At 54.7% G+C, this 13,813-nt stretch overlaps 2 protein-coding genes across 2 annotated transcripts in view; both read right to left on the reverse strand.

Annotated features, from left to right (window-relative positions):
- LOC123345264 (E3 ubiquitin-protein ligase TRIM39-like) overlaps positions 1 to 879 on the reverse strand; it is a 31,347-nt gene extending 30,468 nt beyond the window's left edge. Inside the window, exon 1 of the mRNA XM_044982013.1 lies at positions 409 to 879. Coding sequence (XP_044837948.1) covers positions 409 to 828 — 420 coding nt within the window. The 5' untranslated portion in view covers positions 829 to 879. The remainder of the gene's footprint in view (positions 1 to 408) is intronic.
- A 5,335-nt stretch (positions 880 to 6,214) lies between these two features.
- The window catches only part of LOC123346690 (butyrophilin subfamily 1 member A1-like), a 34,809-nt gene continuing 27,210 nt past the window's right edge, over positions 6,215 to 13,813 (reverse strand). Inside the window, exons 9-10 of the mRNA XM_044984162.1 lie at positions 9,349 to 9,875; positions 6,215 to 6,271 (exon numbers count right to left, since the gene is read on the reverse strand). Coding sequence (XP_044840097.1) covers positions 6,215 to 6,271; positions 9,349 to 9,875 — 584 coding nt within the window. The remainder of the gene's footprint in view (positions 6,272 to 9,348; positions 9,876 to 13,813) is intronic.

Here is a 13,813-nt window from a genome sequence, read left to right on the forward strand (position 1 = left end):
GCTCTGTGCTTTAGAGAGAGGAAGTTTTGCCTCTCAGGAGGTGCACAGGGTGGGGTGTGGTTTGCCCAGGTTACTGCGTGGGAGCTCGAACTGGTTCTGTGTTGTCATGCTGAAAAGGAACCCAGCCCTTCTTGCTGCCCACGCCACCTGGCAGATGGGTTGCAGGTGCACAAAGAGCCATCAGCCCTGTTCTCTCTATCGGGCATTGAAACTTGCAGTGTTGAGACAAAAATGTCTGGATCTTTTTCCATTCCAACCCCCAGTGCTCACCCCCCTGAAAACCAGGCCCCTTTCATTTAGGTGCCTAACCTTAGGCAGCCAGGTGTGAAAGATTGTCCTTGGATTGATGGGGGATAATTAAACCCCTTAAGGATCCCAGGTTTAAGCAAAGTCAACAGCATTTCCTACCTTGTACTCCTGGGCAGCCTCCTCCACGGGAACCACGGTGTGAGACTTGTGGTCCCGGGATTTCTCACACACCCAGCAAATGGTTTCTCCATCCTCCTCACAGAAGAGTTTGAGACGTTCCTCATGTCTCTCACACAGCTTCTCTTTTTGCTCTTTTCCTGGTTTTAACCCCAGTTGTTTGAGCTTTTGTACAATGTTGCTCAGCTGGGTGTTGGGTTTGAACTCCCCTTTCTGGAACTGGGCTCTGCACTGGGGACAGGTCAAGGGTGTCCCTGCTCCCTTTTCCGCACAGTACTGGCTGAGGCAGGCTCGGCAGAAGTTGTGCCCACACGCGATAGTCACCGGCTCTGTCAGATACCCCAGGCAGATGGAGCAAATTGCTTCATCATGCACTTCCCCTGCTGTAGCTGGAGAGGCCATCGCAGCTGAGTGGGTGTCTGTTCTCTCTGTCCTTTGCAGGCAGCCAGCAGCCCAACCAACCACACCCGCAGGCAACCCGAAAGCGAAAGGGAAAAAATCAACGGCAAGCAGCCTTTTAAAGCTTCTTTTAGCAGATTGTGCAACCGGGAGCCAATCACGCGCTCCGGCAGGATATTCCACCCAAAAAAAAAAACCAGGCAGAAGCTACAGCCCTGAAAAGCCTCCAAACAAGCAACTTTAAGAAACAAATAGGCAGAGGGGATAAAAGTTATCACAGTGGGGTGAGCCATCTGCAGTGGTTGCCAAAATAGGCCATGTGGCAGAGAGGCTGGTGTTCCTTGTTGGCCCAACTCAGCACCCCTCCCCCAGGGCTGTGGTGTTAAAGCCCATTGCCCCGTATGTTTTTGTTACATAAAATAATTCGTTGTCACTTGATGTGGCTCTGACCTGCTGTTCCCATGGCCTGACAGTTACTCTGTTTCCTAGAAGGCACTGTAAATGCAGCTTCACTCTATTTTAGTTATTTATTTTTAACTCCTTTTTAAAGCAGTGTTTTGGTTACTCCTATTTTCCTCAGCACGCCTTGGTTAACCCTGTGCACATGGATATCATTGCGCTGCTCAGTGTATGGTTTTAATAATAAATAAACATAGAAAATAACAATTGATGCTACAGGTTGAACCTCCCTAATCCAGACCTCCCTAATCCGGCAACACCCCTGGTCTGGCATAGTCGGTGACCCAGTGGGTGCTCAGGGCTGGAACACTCAAGGGGAGAAAACTGATGGGCTGGGGCCAGGAGTGTTGTGGGACCAGGGAAGAATGGAGCTGGCAGCGGCCGGAGGAGCAGGGGGCCAGCGGCTAGGAGCTGAGCCCCTGGGGAGCAGAGCCCTGGTGGTCCGGGGGCCAGCAGTGGAGCCCCAGAGTCCCTGGAGAGCGGAGGGGTCGGTGCCCCGGGGACAACGGCCAGGAGCAGTGAGGCTCACATTGACCTCCCCTGGTCCAGCAAATTACGTGGTTTGGGACCAGTCAGATTCTGAGGGTGCCAGACCGGGGAGGTTACAGCAGGGGTTCTCAGCCCTGGGCTGCAGCTTGTTCCAGGTAAGCTCCCGGCAGGCTGTGAGGCGCTTTGTTTACCTGAGCATCTGTAGGTCCGGCTACTCACAGCTCCCAGAGGCTGCGGTTCGCTGTTCCTGCGGGAATTAGCTACACCTAGCTAGGGACAAAACAGCAATCAGAAGAGGGTCTATAAATATGTTCGGAGCAACAAAAAGACAAAGGAAAGTGCAGGCCCCCTATTTAGTGAAGAAGGAGAGCTGAGCTAATAACCAACAACCTCAACCAGAGTGTCAGACACCAGGGCTGCACCAGAGCCAGTCTCTGGCCAACCTAATGAGCACAGCTGGCCTGCACTAGGCTACTGGATTGGCTACAGCACCTGATTGGTTGGGAGAGTCAGCAGAGCAGCTCTTAAGCCCAGCAGCAGCACCACTTTAAAAGCTGCTCAAAGCATCAGGTGCTGCTGGGATAGCACCTGCCTTGTTCTAGCCTTGCCCCTGATTTGCCTCATTCCAGCTAACCCAGTTCTGACCTTGACTCGGGTTCCTGACATCAGTTCTGGCTCCAGTGTTGGCTCTTAGCTCTGGTTACTGACCCCTGTTCTGACCCAGCCTTAGGCATGGTTGCCCATGTCCCGGTCACTGACACTGGGGTGTTTAATGCCTATTTTACTTCAGTCTTCGCTAAGAAGTTTAATTGTGACCAGATATGCAGCACAATTAATATTAGCAGCAAGTGGGGAGGAATGCCAGCCAAAATAGGGAAGGAACAACTTAAAGAATATGTAGGTACGGTAGATGTATTCAAGTTGGTGGGGCCTGATGAAATTCACCTGTGGGCAGGGCTAGTAATTCGGCAGTAATTTGGCGGCGGGGGGGTCCTTCTGTCCCGGAGAGGAAGGACCCCCCGACAGCGAAGACCGGGAGCGAAGAAGCTCCAGGGGCCCGGGCCCCGCGAGAGTTTTCTGGGGCCCCCGGAGCGAGTTAAGGACCCTGCTACAGGGGCCCCGAAAAACTCTCGTGGGGGCCCCTGCTGGGCCCGGGGCCTGGGGCAAATTGCCCCTCTTGCCCCCCCCCCCTCTGGGCGGCCCTGCTGTGGGCACTGAAGGAACTGACTGAAGCCATCTCAGAGCTATTAATGATTATTGCTGAGAACTCATGGAGGACAGAGGAGGGCTCCCCCCGCCCCCCGGAGTGGAGAAGGGCAAACATTGTACCTTTAGGGGAACAAAGAGGACCCAGGGAATTTCAGACCAGCCAGCCTAACTTCAGTACCTGGAAAGATGCTGGAACAAATATTTAGAGCACTCTCCTATGCGGTGTGGGAGGCCCCAGCTCAAGTCTTTTCTCTCCCTCAGAGGGGATGTGAACCTGGATCTCTTTCACGGGTGGTGGGTATAATAGGGCAGGGGAGGCTAAAAGTCCCCAAACTGAGGCCGTGGTGCTGCCCTGAGACCCCAACCTTGCTCCATCTCTCCATTGCAGGCTGGCAGCTTGGCACTTGGGCTGGCTGGCCACCAGGGGTGGCTTGGGCCAGCGAATGGCTTGGGTGGACCAACTGGCAGCTGGGCTGACCAGCAGCTTGGGATACGGGGGGCTCAGGCCACGGTGGGGGTGTTTGGGCTACTCTGGCTCTGGTGGTGGGCAAGGGGCCTTGGACGGGGGGCAGAGTAGGGGGCTAGCCTCCCTGAATGGGGAGTTCACCCACACCCATAGTGTCTTCACATGGCAGGTGAGTGCTCTAGTCACTGGGCTGAAAGTGATGAGGAAGGCACCCCTCCTCTGGCCAGTACTGAATGGGACCAGATCTGCTGGTCTGCCCCTGAGCAGACCTGCTGAACGGGGCCCTGAAGGTAAGATAAAAGCAGAGGATGACCTATTTTCCCCTGGGTCATGCCAGGGATTGGGCAGGAAACAGGTGTGTGGGTGCCTAGCGGGGGCAGCACTGCACATGTCTGGAGCAGGAAATACAGGACCTTTTAGGGGACTGCTACGGCATAAACCTAGATAAGTTCCGGGGGGGTGTCAAGGAACATGGGGGGTTGGATGGGGCATGACCCCCCGGGGGGGGGCACGACCCCCTCGTGAGGTGAGGAGGAGGGAACCGGTTGTTAATATTTTGGCAGCTCATCACTGGTTACAGCTCAGCAATAGCACCTGTGCCCTCAGCGCCATGTGTCCCTGCTGAGTTCCCTGCTGAGCTGCTCTCCCTTCCCTCCCGCTGTTCTCTGCTGCCCTCGACTTGCCCAGGATCACCTCATATGAGCAGCAAAATAGGGTCTGGATGAAGCATGGCCTGAGGATGCCCCTCCCTCATCCCACCCCACTCGACTCCACCCCCGCCCCCCAACCCAGAGACCAGTGTAGGGTGACCAGACAGCAAATGTAAAAAATTGGGACAGAGGGTTGGGGGTAATAGTTGTTTATATAAGAAAAAGCCCCCCAAATTGGGACTGTCCCTATAAAATCAGGACATCTGGTCACCTTAGACCAGGGTGAAGCCCAGAGCAGTCAGGTTTACTGGGCCCTGCCTCAGCAGAGGGGGCTGGACTTGGTGACTTCTCCAGAGCCCTTCCAGCCCCACTTTTCTATCAGTGAGCTCTGGCCTGTCTGAGACTCTCCGGGCCTTGGAGCATGACTTGGTGCCCCTTGCAGTCAGTGATCAGATTCCCAGTGGCTGTTGGATCTTGGCCTAGTGCACATCTCATCACCTGTGTGTTGCACTATGTGTTGTTAGGGGCCCAGTGACCTCCCTGGGTTATTATTACAGGGGGCCATTGAGCTGAGCTCACAGAGTTCTGCCTTGTCTGTTAAATCTCCTCTGGGTTCCCACCATCCTGTTCCTGAAAATGAAAATGTCAGAAAGTAACAACAGCCCTGGGGCTGCTCCGAGTGACTCTTCAGAGACACTGTGAGTTCTATTGCTCCAGAGGCTGAAGTGCAACCCCAGCCCAAGCCAGGTGCCAGATAAGATGCAGGGTGCAGCTTTCAGTTTGAATGTGGCAAACACCAAATGACTGAATAGGAAGGAGCAAAGAAAAACTAACAATGTAATTTTATTGGCTATTCTTTTATGAGGCCGCATTATTTTTCCAAGGCTCAGCCTGGTGAGAGAGAAAAATAGCATTTAAAAATTAAGGGGAAAAGTTATCAAGACACCCTAGTTAATGTCCAGATCTGCCCCCCATTCCCAGGGCATTCTCCCCTCCCCCATCGTTGATGATCTTGCTGAGATGACGAGCTCGGGTAACAGCAGCGGAAAGGTGCAGGTGGCGAGCGTGGGGTACAAAGGGTAACAATAAGCAGCTGTTTATTGAGCTGCAGAGGGGAGTGGTGTCCAATGGGAGCCTCTGGGGTCAGAGTCTCCTTTTTTATTGCACATCATTGGACAGATAGGCCCTGAGTCAGTGTAACAGCGACACTGAGCCTGCATGCCCCAGAACACAGATAGGGAACGATAATTAAACACTCCGCTTCCTGTGCAGACAGAGCTCAGGGGATCTGAGATGCTTCAGGTGCAGCTCTGAAGGGAGTTCCAAGGTAAAGTGCATAATTTCCTGCTCTGCTACAGACTTCCGGTGTGGCCTTAGGCAAGTCTCTTATGCCCAGAGTTTCCAAGGTGTTTTGATGTCTAAAGATGCAGATAGGTGCCTAGTGGAATTTTCAAAGGTGCCTGGCCACTTAGCTGCCAATGGGAGTTAGGCACCTAGGTGCTTTTGAAAATCCCACTAGACACCTAACTACATCTTTAGGTGACTACAGACCTTCCAAAATTTGCCCCTTAGTCTCTGTGCCAGATTTGCAAAGTGTCACAACCCAGTGGTCCCCTCTCTCATTCACGACCCAGTGGCCTCCTCCTGTCTGGGGAGGCAGATCAGCATTGCATATTGCTAATACTGTTGCAAGCAACGCAAGGCATTCTGGGAAGGGTTACAGGTATGAGTATGGAGTGGAAGATTCCTTTGCAGGTTGTGAGAGGCTGAAGGGAGAGGAATGGAGAAGAGAACAGGTTAACTCAACGCCTCAGCTCTCACATCAGTCCGAAGATAAGACGCGAGCTCAGTCCATGGTCACGGTGCTCAAACAGACTCTATGCAGCCAAGAAACATGTAGCCACAGTAAATCTTACCCAACCGCAGCCAAGCGTGGGAAAAGGGGGGGTCAGCTGGGCAGGGAATTGCAAATCTGGTGAGATGGTGAAGGCCAGCAAGGGGGAGTCTTGCATCCCTAAAGCCGGTGTGTTTTGGGAAAGCTGAGGGCATTGCAGAAAGCCAGTTTGGACTGGTACAAAGAGGAAGGGGACTAAACACTCCCAAAAGACCTCAGGACTTAAAACTCTCCTGAGAGCTGAAGCAAATTGGAGAGCAACAGCATACCCTGGATGACCTGTGCATGGGAAAAGGGGGGGTCAGCTGGGCAGGGAATTGCAAATCTGGTGAGATGGTGAAGGCCAGCAAGGGGGAGTCTTGCATCCCTAAAGCCGGTGTGTTTTGGGAAAGCTGAGGGCATTGCAGAAAGCCAGTTTGGACTGGTACAAAGAGGAAGGGGACTAAACACTCCCAAAAGACCTCAGGACTTAAAACTCTCCTGAGAGCTGAAGCAAATTGGAGAGCAACAGCATACCCTGGATGACCTGTGCATGGGACAAGAACTGTCCACCTCTCACCCTCTTCTTCTTACATTATGCCCAGGCATGGCCAGCCTCGGGTAGTGCAGGTGTGAATATGAAAGTGGGTTAGGACTTGGGGGACTAACGCTTTCTTCCTTCCTCTGAGTGACATGGGGAACTCCCAGCACTCTCTGCTGTTATTTTATTAATAAAGCTTTAAAACTCAGTCACTTGGTGTGCTCTGTCATCTCCTCCCCTAATGATCCTGCGGCCTCAGCCTGATCACCGAGCACCTCAGGCAGATTGGTAACAGAAATCTGTCACAAAAGCTACTTAGTCTCCTAAAGATGCGGACAGAAGCCTAGTGGGACTTTCAAAAGTGCCTGCGTGAGTTAGGTGCCTGATTCCCCATGAATCCCCTTTAGCTCCTGCCCCTTCTGTACTCGTCCTGTGTATGTTCCATCAACAACGCTTGCTGGCAGCAATGTCCATGCAAACAAGGGATTTCCACTAAATGTTATAAAATATTCCTGGGAAGCAATGTCTGACCATTTAGGCCCTGACCCAACAAGGTCCTTAAGTATGTGTATAACTTGGAGCATGCGAGCAACCCCAGCAAAGTCTTAATCACAAATATTTGCACCAAAAACCTGTTTCTAAGAGTTACATTCAGCCAATCAAGAAACAGAAACAATCCCATGTGACCTGGTTGTCCAATCATAACTAACCACACAGAACAATGTATTTGACAAATGTATTTAGTAAATATTTTTGAACAACAAATAAATCTGAGAAAATTGTGATCAGTTTGTGGGCAGCTGACCAACTAGAACAGAAGCTGAGCTCACTGGACACATCACATGCTGCACATTATTCCCTCAGTTCTGCTTTCAGGCCTTCTTTTTCTCTCTGCCGTCCCTTCCCCTCCACCCCTCATCCCTGGGTCTCGGTCTCTTGCCTTTTATTTATGTCTTTGCTCTGCCTGAAGAATTACTGGTGTTACTATTATTCCATGTTATTTCTGTAGCCCCCTCAGTGCCCTGGGCATGTTGCATGGTCCCTGCCCTGGGAGCTTCTAAGCAGGGCTGGGCTCAGGGGCTCACTAATGGGTGTATGGGAGGAGAAATCTGCAGGCTTTGGGGAATAGGTTAGGGTGGGCGTCCCAGGCATGGAGGCAGGTGCAAAGATTGAAGGACATGGGGCGGGGGATGGGGATTGGCTAGGGAAGAGGCTGAGGTGGGGCTAACACATGGGGAGAGGAGTGAAGAGCTTCCTGAGCTCTCAGGTCCCATTCACCCATCCTGGGTCCCTCACTCACAGAACGCTGGGGCTGGGCTCTTCCTCCCTCCCCTTCCCCTGGCCCAGCTACCGACTGCCCTTCCCCAGCTCTCCCCACTCCCCATCCCCACCCCTCCCTCCATCGCACTGGGACCAGTTTCCCTGACACAGCTGAGTTGGCAGCACAGAGCAGCCCGTACAGCAGGGCCTGGCACTCTCCCTCTTAACCTCTGTGTCACTCCTCGCCATGGGCAATGAGTCCCTAGGGCAGTAAATGCCGGGACATTCCCTGTTGCTCACTGGCCCCATTGCACTCACTGGGCTCCTGGGCTCGGCTTTTCTTTGGGAGTCAGACGCTGCAGTTATTGGCCCTGAGGGGACCTGGGAATCCCAAGCCAGGCCTGAAGCTGACCCCCCTGGGCTTCTCTGGGGGGCTGTGGGGGAGGCTTTAAACTGAGTGGACCTAGGTCTCTTCCCCTGAACATTCTGAAATCCCGCTGCAATTTTCTGAATTTGACACAATATTAAAGAAAGCTGAGGCCAAAAATTGTAAGTGCCCATGTGGGACCCTGGGTGGGGGAAGCAGCCTGTGGTGAGCTGGCCGAGTCGTTCTAGTGGAATTTTCAAAGGTGCCTGGGCACTTAGCTTCTGTTTGAGGTTGGGGACCGTGATTTGTTAACGGATGTGAGAAAATGAAAGCGAGGCTCAAATCTTGATTACCAATTGTATTGCTAGAAAGTTAAAAATCACATGAATTAGTGCTGGCAGAAGTTAAAAGAATATTATATAATCTTGTGTGAGTTAACTTACATGTATTGCTTAATTAATTCTATCATTTTCACCTATTAATTGTCAAAGGTGTGGTGCAGGAGGTGGGTGTATGTGCCCTGCCTTCCAGAGAAAATCAGTCAAGACAATAAAGAGAGGGGGGGAGAGAGAGAGAGCAGCTGCACATGTGTGTAGTTGTGATACATGTACATTGTAACTGAACAACCCAGTCTGACAATTTAATAATTTATTGTGTTAAGATAAATATTTTGGATTTCTTGAAATTCCACAGTTGAAATACAAATGACGTTATTTAGAGACATTTAACTTCACTATAGATTTGAGGGAAGAATCAAAAAATAAATGGAAATAATTTCATTTCTAAAAATATGTTTAGATGCTTGTTTTTGAAATACTGTTGAAATGTAAATTAAAATAGTCTTGTATTTACACCTTGTTACAATAATATTTTCTAAATTAAAATTATTTTTCTTTCATATTTTACATTGAGATTTCACAGGGGTAGAAAATTCTGACACGGGCGAATGACCCCATCCTCCACCATCTGCTACCCCTGGGGCAGGGGACGGGAAAGTTGGGGGCTGGGGGTTCCCAGGTGTCTGGTTTTCGACTGGAACCTCCAGTTGAAAAGGGAAACTGGCAGCCTCCGGTCAGCACAGAAAGTCCAGTTGCTGCAGTAACTGGCCCCTACCACTGGGGATGGGAAGAGCAGCAGGGCTGGGAGGGGCCAGTCTGTGCTGCGGGGTCACTGTCAGGGACAGAGATTCCCTCTGGTCTGAGCTGGGACCGGGCAGATTATCAGGGGAGCCGCGTTTGTACCCCCAGCGTTGTTACAGGGACAGAAATAAGGGTGGAGCTTCCCGGAGAAGGTGCCAGTGAAAGTGAAGAGATGGGACCTGTCAGTCACATTGTAAAACGAGACCTCGCCCGCCTCATAGTCCAGGAAAATTCCCACCCGGCTGGGCCTGACGCTCACGGGGAGGGGAGTCCAGCGGGAGGTGGAGACTGAGTATTTATCCCTATTCCTCAAACTCATGGCCCAGTAGCCCTGTTTGGTTGTTAGTGTGACCTGCCCCTTCCTGCTCACAGATTCCCTACAAACCCCCAGGTCCCAGCCTGTCTTGTCTCCCACCTCCACCTCCCAGTAACGCTTCCCGCCCGCGAACCGCTCAGCGCCCAGGACACAGGGACAAGGATCAAATCTCTCAGGGTTGTCAGGCAGATCCTGGCGTTTGTCTCCGTTTCTCACACGTTTCCGATCCTCAGACAGGATGAGTTTGGGATTTGCCGTGTCTGGATCCAGAGTCACGTCCACTGGGGAGAGAGTCACAGAGTCAGGGCCGGCGGCAGAGGCTGGTCACAGGGATCAAAAGGAAACTAACCTGCGTCGCCGTTAATCACTGGGGCAGGGGAGGGGTCGTTGCCTGAGGGGATTCAGGACCCCTCTGCCTGTGAGGAGACAATGAGGGGAAAGGGCAGGAGGAGCGGGGGAGGGGTGAGAAGGTGGTGGGGGAGGGGAGGTGACAGACTGATGCTGGGAGAGGAAAGGGGAGGGAGAGGTGACAGGAGCAGAGGGGGTGGAGGGAGGGACATAGGGGTGGGGCAGGCACAAGGGCTATGGGGTGATAAGGGAAGGGAGGGGCACCAGGACGACAGAGGGGTGTGAAGGGAAGGGCAGGTTTCAGGAGGCTGCAGGGGGTGAGGGGAGGGGTGGGCACCAGGGCAGAAGAAGGGGATGGACCCCAGGGGGCACAGGGAAGCAAGGGAAGGGGCAGACACCAGGGGGCAGATGGGGGTGAGGGAATGGGGGAGCTCCAATGGGGCAGGGGAAATCAAGGGGCGGGTGAGCTGCCAGGGGGTGAGATGAGGAGGAGTGGGGGAGGTGGAACCATGGGGGGGAGCGAATGAACAGGCATTGGTACCAAAGGGGCAGAATGGGGGGTGAGGGAGCAGGTGAGCAGAAAGGGGGCAGAGTGAGGGGTGTGGAGAAAGGCAGGCCCTAGGGGGCAGAGGCTTGTGCAGGGAGATGTGGGCACCAGGGGGGCAGAGGGAGGATGGAGGGAGTGTGGGGCCCAGAGGTTAGGAGAGGGGGAGGGGAGGGGTGGGGCAGTGCTGAGGTGAGGGGAAGGGCTGAGACCAGGGGTCCCAAAGGCGGGCGAGGGAAGGGACTTGCACCAGGCATGCAGAGGGGGCAAAGGAAACAGCAGGCACCAGGGAGGCAGATGGGGAAGGGTAGAGCTGGGACTTGGGGCAGAGGAGGAGTTGGCACCAGGGGACTGGAGGGGTGGTGAGGGGTGCAGGTGTCACGGAGCCAGAGGGGGAGAGGAGGGGCAGGGGTGAGAAATAAAGAGAAGGTGGCATGGGTGATGGTGGCAGAGGGGCGAGAGGAGAGCAGGGTCAGTGGGGCAGAGGGTGGGGAGGGGATGGGCACCAGGAAGGAAGGGGACAAGGGGAGTATCAGATGTTGGGGGGCAGGAGGAGGGAAGGGGCAGGCAGCAGGGGGGTGCGAGGGGGAGGGAGAAGCACCAGGGGGCAGACAGGGGTGAGAGGCAGGGCAGGTGGGTCAAGGGAGGTGTTAGGAGAGGGGATTGGGGAGAGGCAGGTGCCAGGGGTCAGAGAGGGTGGGGAGAGGGGCAGGTGTCACGAGGGCTGAGGGGAGTAAGAAGAGCGAAAGTCAGGACAGCAGAGGAGGGTGAGGGGAGGGGTGGGAGACATGGCACAGAGGAGGGAAAGGGGAGAGGTGGATGCCAGGACATAGTGGGGGTGTGAAGTGATGGGAGGGCTCCAGGGTGCAGAGGATGTTTGGGGGAGAGAGGCAGATGCCAGGAGGGCAGGGGGAGAAGGGATGGGCTGTTCCAGCAGGGCAGAGATGGGTGGAGGGCAGGGGCATGTGCCAGGGAGGCAAAGTGGGAGTAGAGGGGCAGGGGCCCAGGGGAACAGAAAGGGAGTGAGAAGAGCGGGAGGGATGTTGGTGAGGGGTCAGAATAGACGCACGGTCCAGGGTCCCTCACAGGGGTGAGGGAAGGGTAAGGGAGGGGCAGGAGCCAGAGAGGGGGGAGGGAGAGGCAGGCCCCAGGGAATCTCTGTTGCTTTCGGGCCATGTGTGGTTGGTTTCTCGCTCAAAGCAGGTCAGTGCTGTCCCCACATACACTGGGGGTGCAGCCCTGCCCCAGGGGGAGCAGCTGGGACTCTCCATGCTGGCGGGCCCCACAGGCCTCACCTTCCACCCAGGGAAACCCCACAGCCAGCCCCTCCCCTCGCCCGGCCCAGCCCCGCCCCACCCCCACGGGGGCAGTTGCCTGGATTGGGCTCACTTGGGGGGCATTACAGTGGAAGATTCGGGGGGAGGGGGTATAAATGCATACTAATGGTCTGTTGCTAATGAGGCCAGGGCAGTGGGGAGGGGACGGGGCATTTCCCCACTTACTGCCCCCTCCATCTGGGAAAAGCTGCACCGGGGACCAGTCCCAGTTCACACCTGCACTCCGCATCTGCATAAGGGGTTTGCACCAGTGCAGCTACATCAGTGCAAGGAAACCCCGGCAGACATGGCTGAGACACTGCTGTGCCAGAGCTGTAACCCCTCCCGTCACTGGGGTTATGGATCAATAATTACAGGGTCCCTGGAGCAGAGGAGCTGGACTCTGGGCTCCCAGGTGGAGACTCAACCCACTGGGCTGCAGAGTCATTCTCACCCCCACGCTCTGGCCCAGTGCCCATGGCAGTGTTTAGACACAGGGGGACGTCATCAGACACCTGGAGCCCAGCGGTTCAAGCTCTCATGGCATCACACGGGGGGATTGAATCTGGGGCTCCCAGCTGAGGGCCCAGCTACTGGGCTAACGGCTACAAGGGAAGAGGCAGAACCTTTGTCTGTTCATTGGAACTAGTCAGCAAACCCGACATGGAGTCACGAATAGGTTCTGTTGACCCGAAATATAATTTTGCAGCAAATAAACTATTTGTCCAAAACTTTTCACCCAGCTCCACTGCAAACCTGTCTGAGCAACTTAGGAGCCCCAATCCCAGTGACCTGCAATGAGAGACTGTCAACATCCCCAGAAACGCAGTTACAGGCAGGCCAGGCTCAGGACATCAGCTATGCAACACCCCAGAGCTGCTGGTTAATTTGACCTTTGCAGACAAATGCCCCCTGGGCCCTGATCTCACCCCCACAAATCAGGCTGAAAATGGAGACTTGGCTCCAGCCTGAACTCTCTGCCCAGAGCCATTTGTGCCATGGACGATGCTAGCGGCACAGACCCTCTGCAGCTGCAGCTGGGCATCTCCCAGAGCGGATAACAGTCACAGAGACCATCTCAGAGCCCCAGGGGCTCAGGTGTCTCCATCTAACGACTGTGCCAGCCACCCCCCTCGCTCCCATTAACCAGCCCTGGGACAGACCCGCTGGGAACTTTCACACCCAGACTCTGGAGATACTTTGGGTCCTTCTACACAGCCTGCAGCAGTGAGTCTTGGAACAGGGTGGACAGATTCAGGCTTGCGGGGCTCCCTCTTTGGAATTCAAAATAACCGCATAGATTTTCAGGTTCTGGCTGGAGCTCAGGCTCTGAAGCCCAGGGTGGAGCCAGGTCTGCCCCTCACAGCGCAAGAGGGGACATTGTCTGTGTCCACATCCCCTTCACCCCCTTCCTGGGATGGGGAACAGCAGCCCCAGGGCCCCTCCCTTCACCCCCAGGGCAGGGGAGTAAGAGCCCTCGGCTTCCTGGGCAGTGGGGCCTCCCAGCACAGGTTCCTGAGTAAGTGTAAAACTGTCTCCACACAGAGAGCTCTGCGCACCCGGCAAATACACAGATGTGCCTGTGGATCAGGATCCGGGTTGGTGCTCTCCCCAGGAGTGATGGAAGCTCCCTAAAAGTAGAGGGGTCACCGGTGCTGAAACCGTGGACCCACCCTCTCATGTCGGCCCTTCTTCCCAAGCTCCTGCCCCCGCACCACCTCTTCTCCCTGAACCCCCACTCTCACACCGCTCCTTCTCCTCGACCTGAGCCCCCGCCCTCACTCCAACACCCTGATCCCCTGGTTGCTCCTCTCCGTCCCGTCCCCCCCCGTTTTACAGCCTGTAAAAAGTGGAAGGGAACAGCCCTCCCATTGGTAAAAGTGATTGGCCATGACCCCCTGGCCCCCATCTTCCAGTGCCCCTTACTCACTCCCCAACCCCAGGAGGAGAGGAGCCTTGGGGAAGTGTCAGTGAGTTCAGTGCTGGGGGTACGAGTGGGGTTTACACCCCA

This window comes from Mauremys mutica, chromosome 12, assembly GCF_020497125.1.
Source record: "Mauremys mutica isolate MM-2020 ecotype Southern chromosome 12, ASM2049712v1, whole genome shotgun sequence".
Classification (NCBI taxonomy): Eukaryota; Metazoa; Chordata; order Testudines; family Geoemydidae; genus Mauremys; species Mauremys mutica.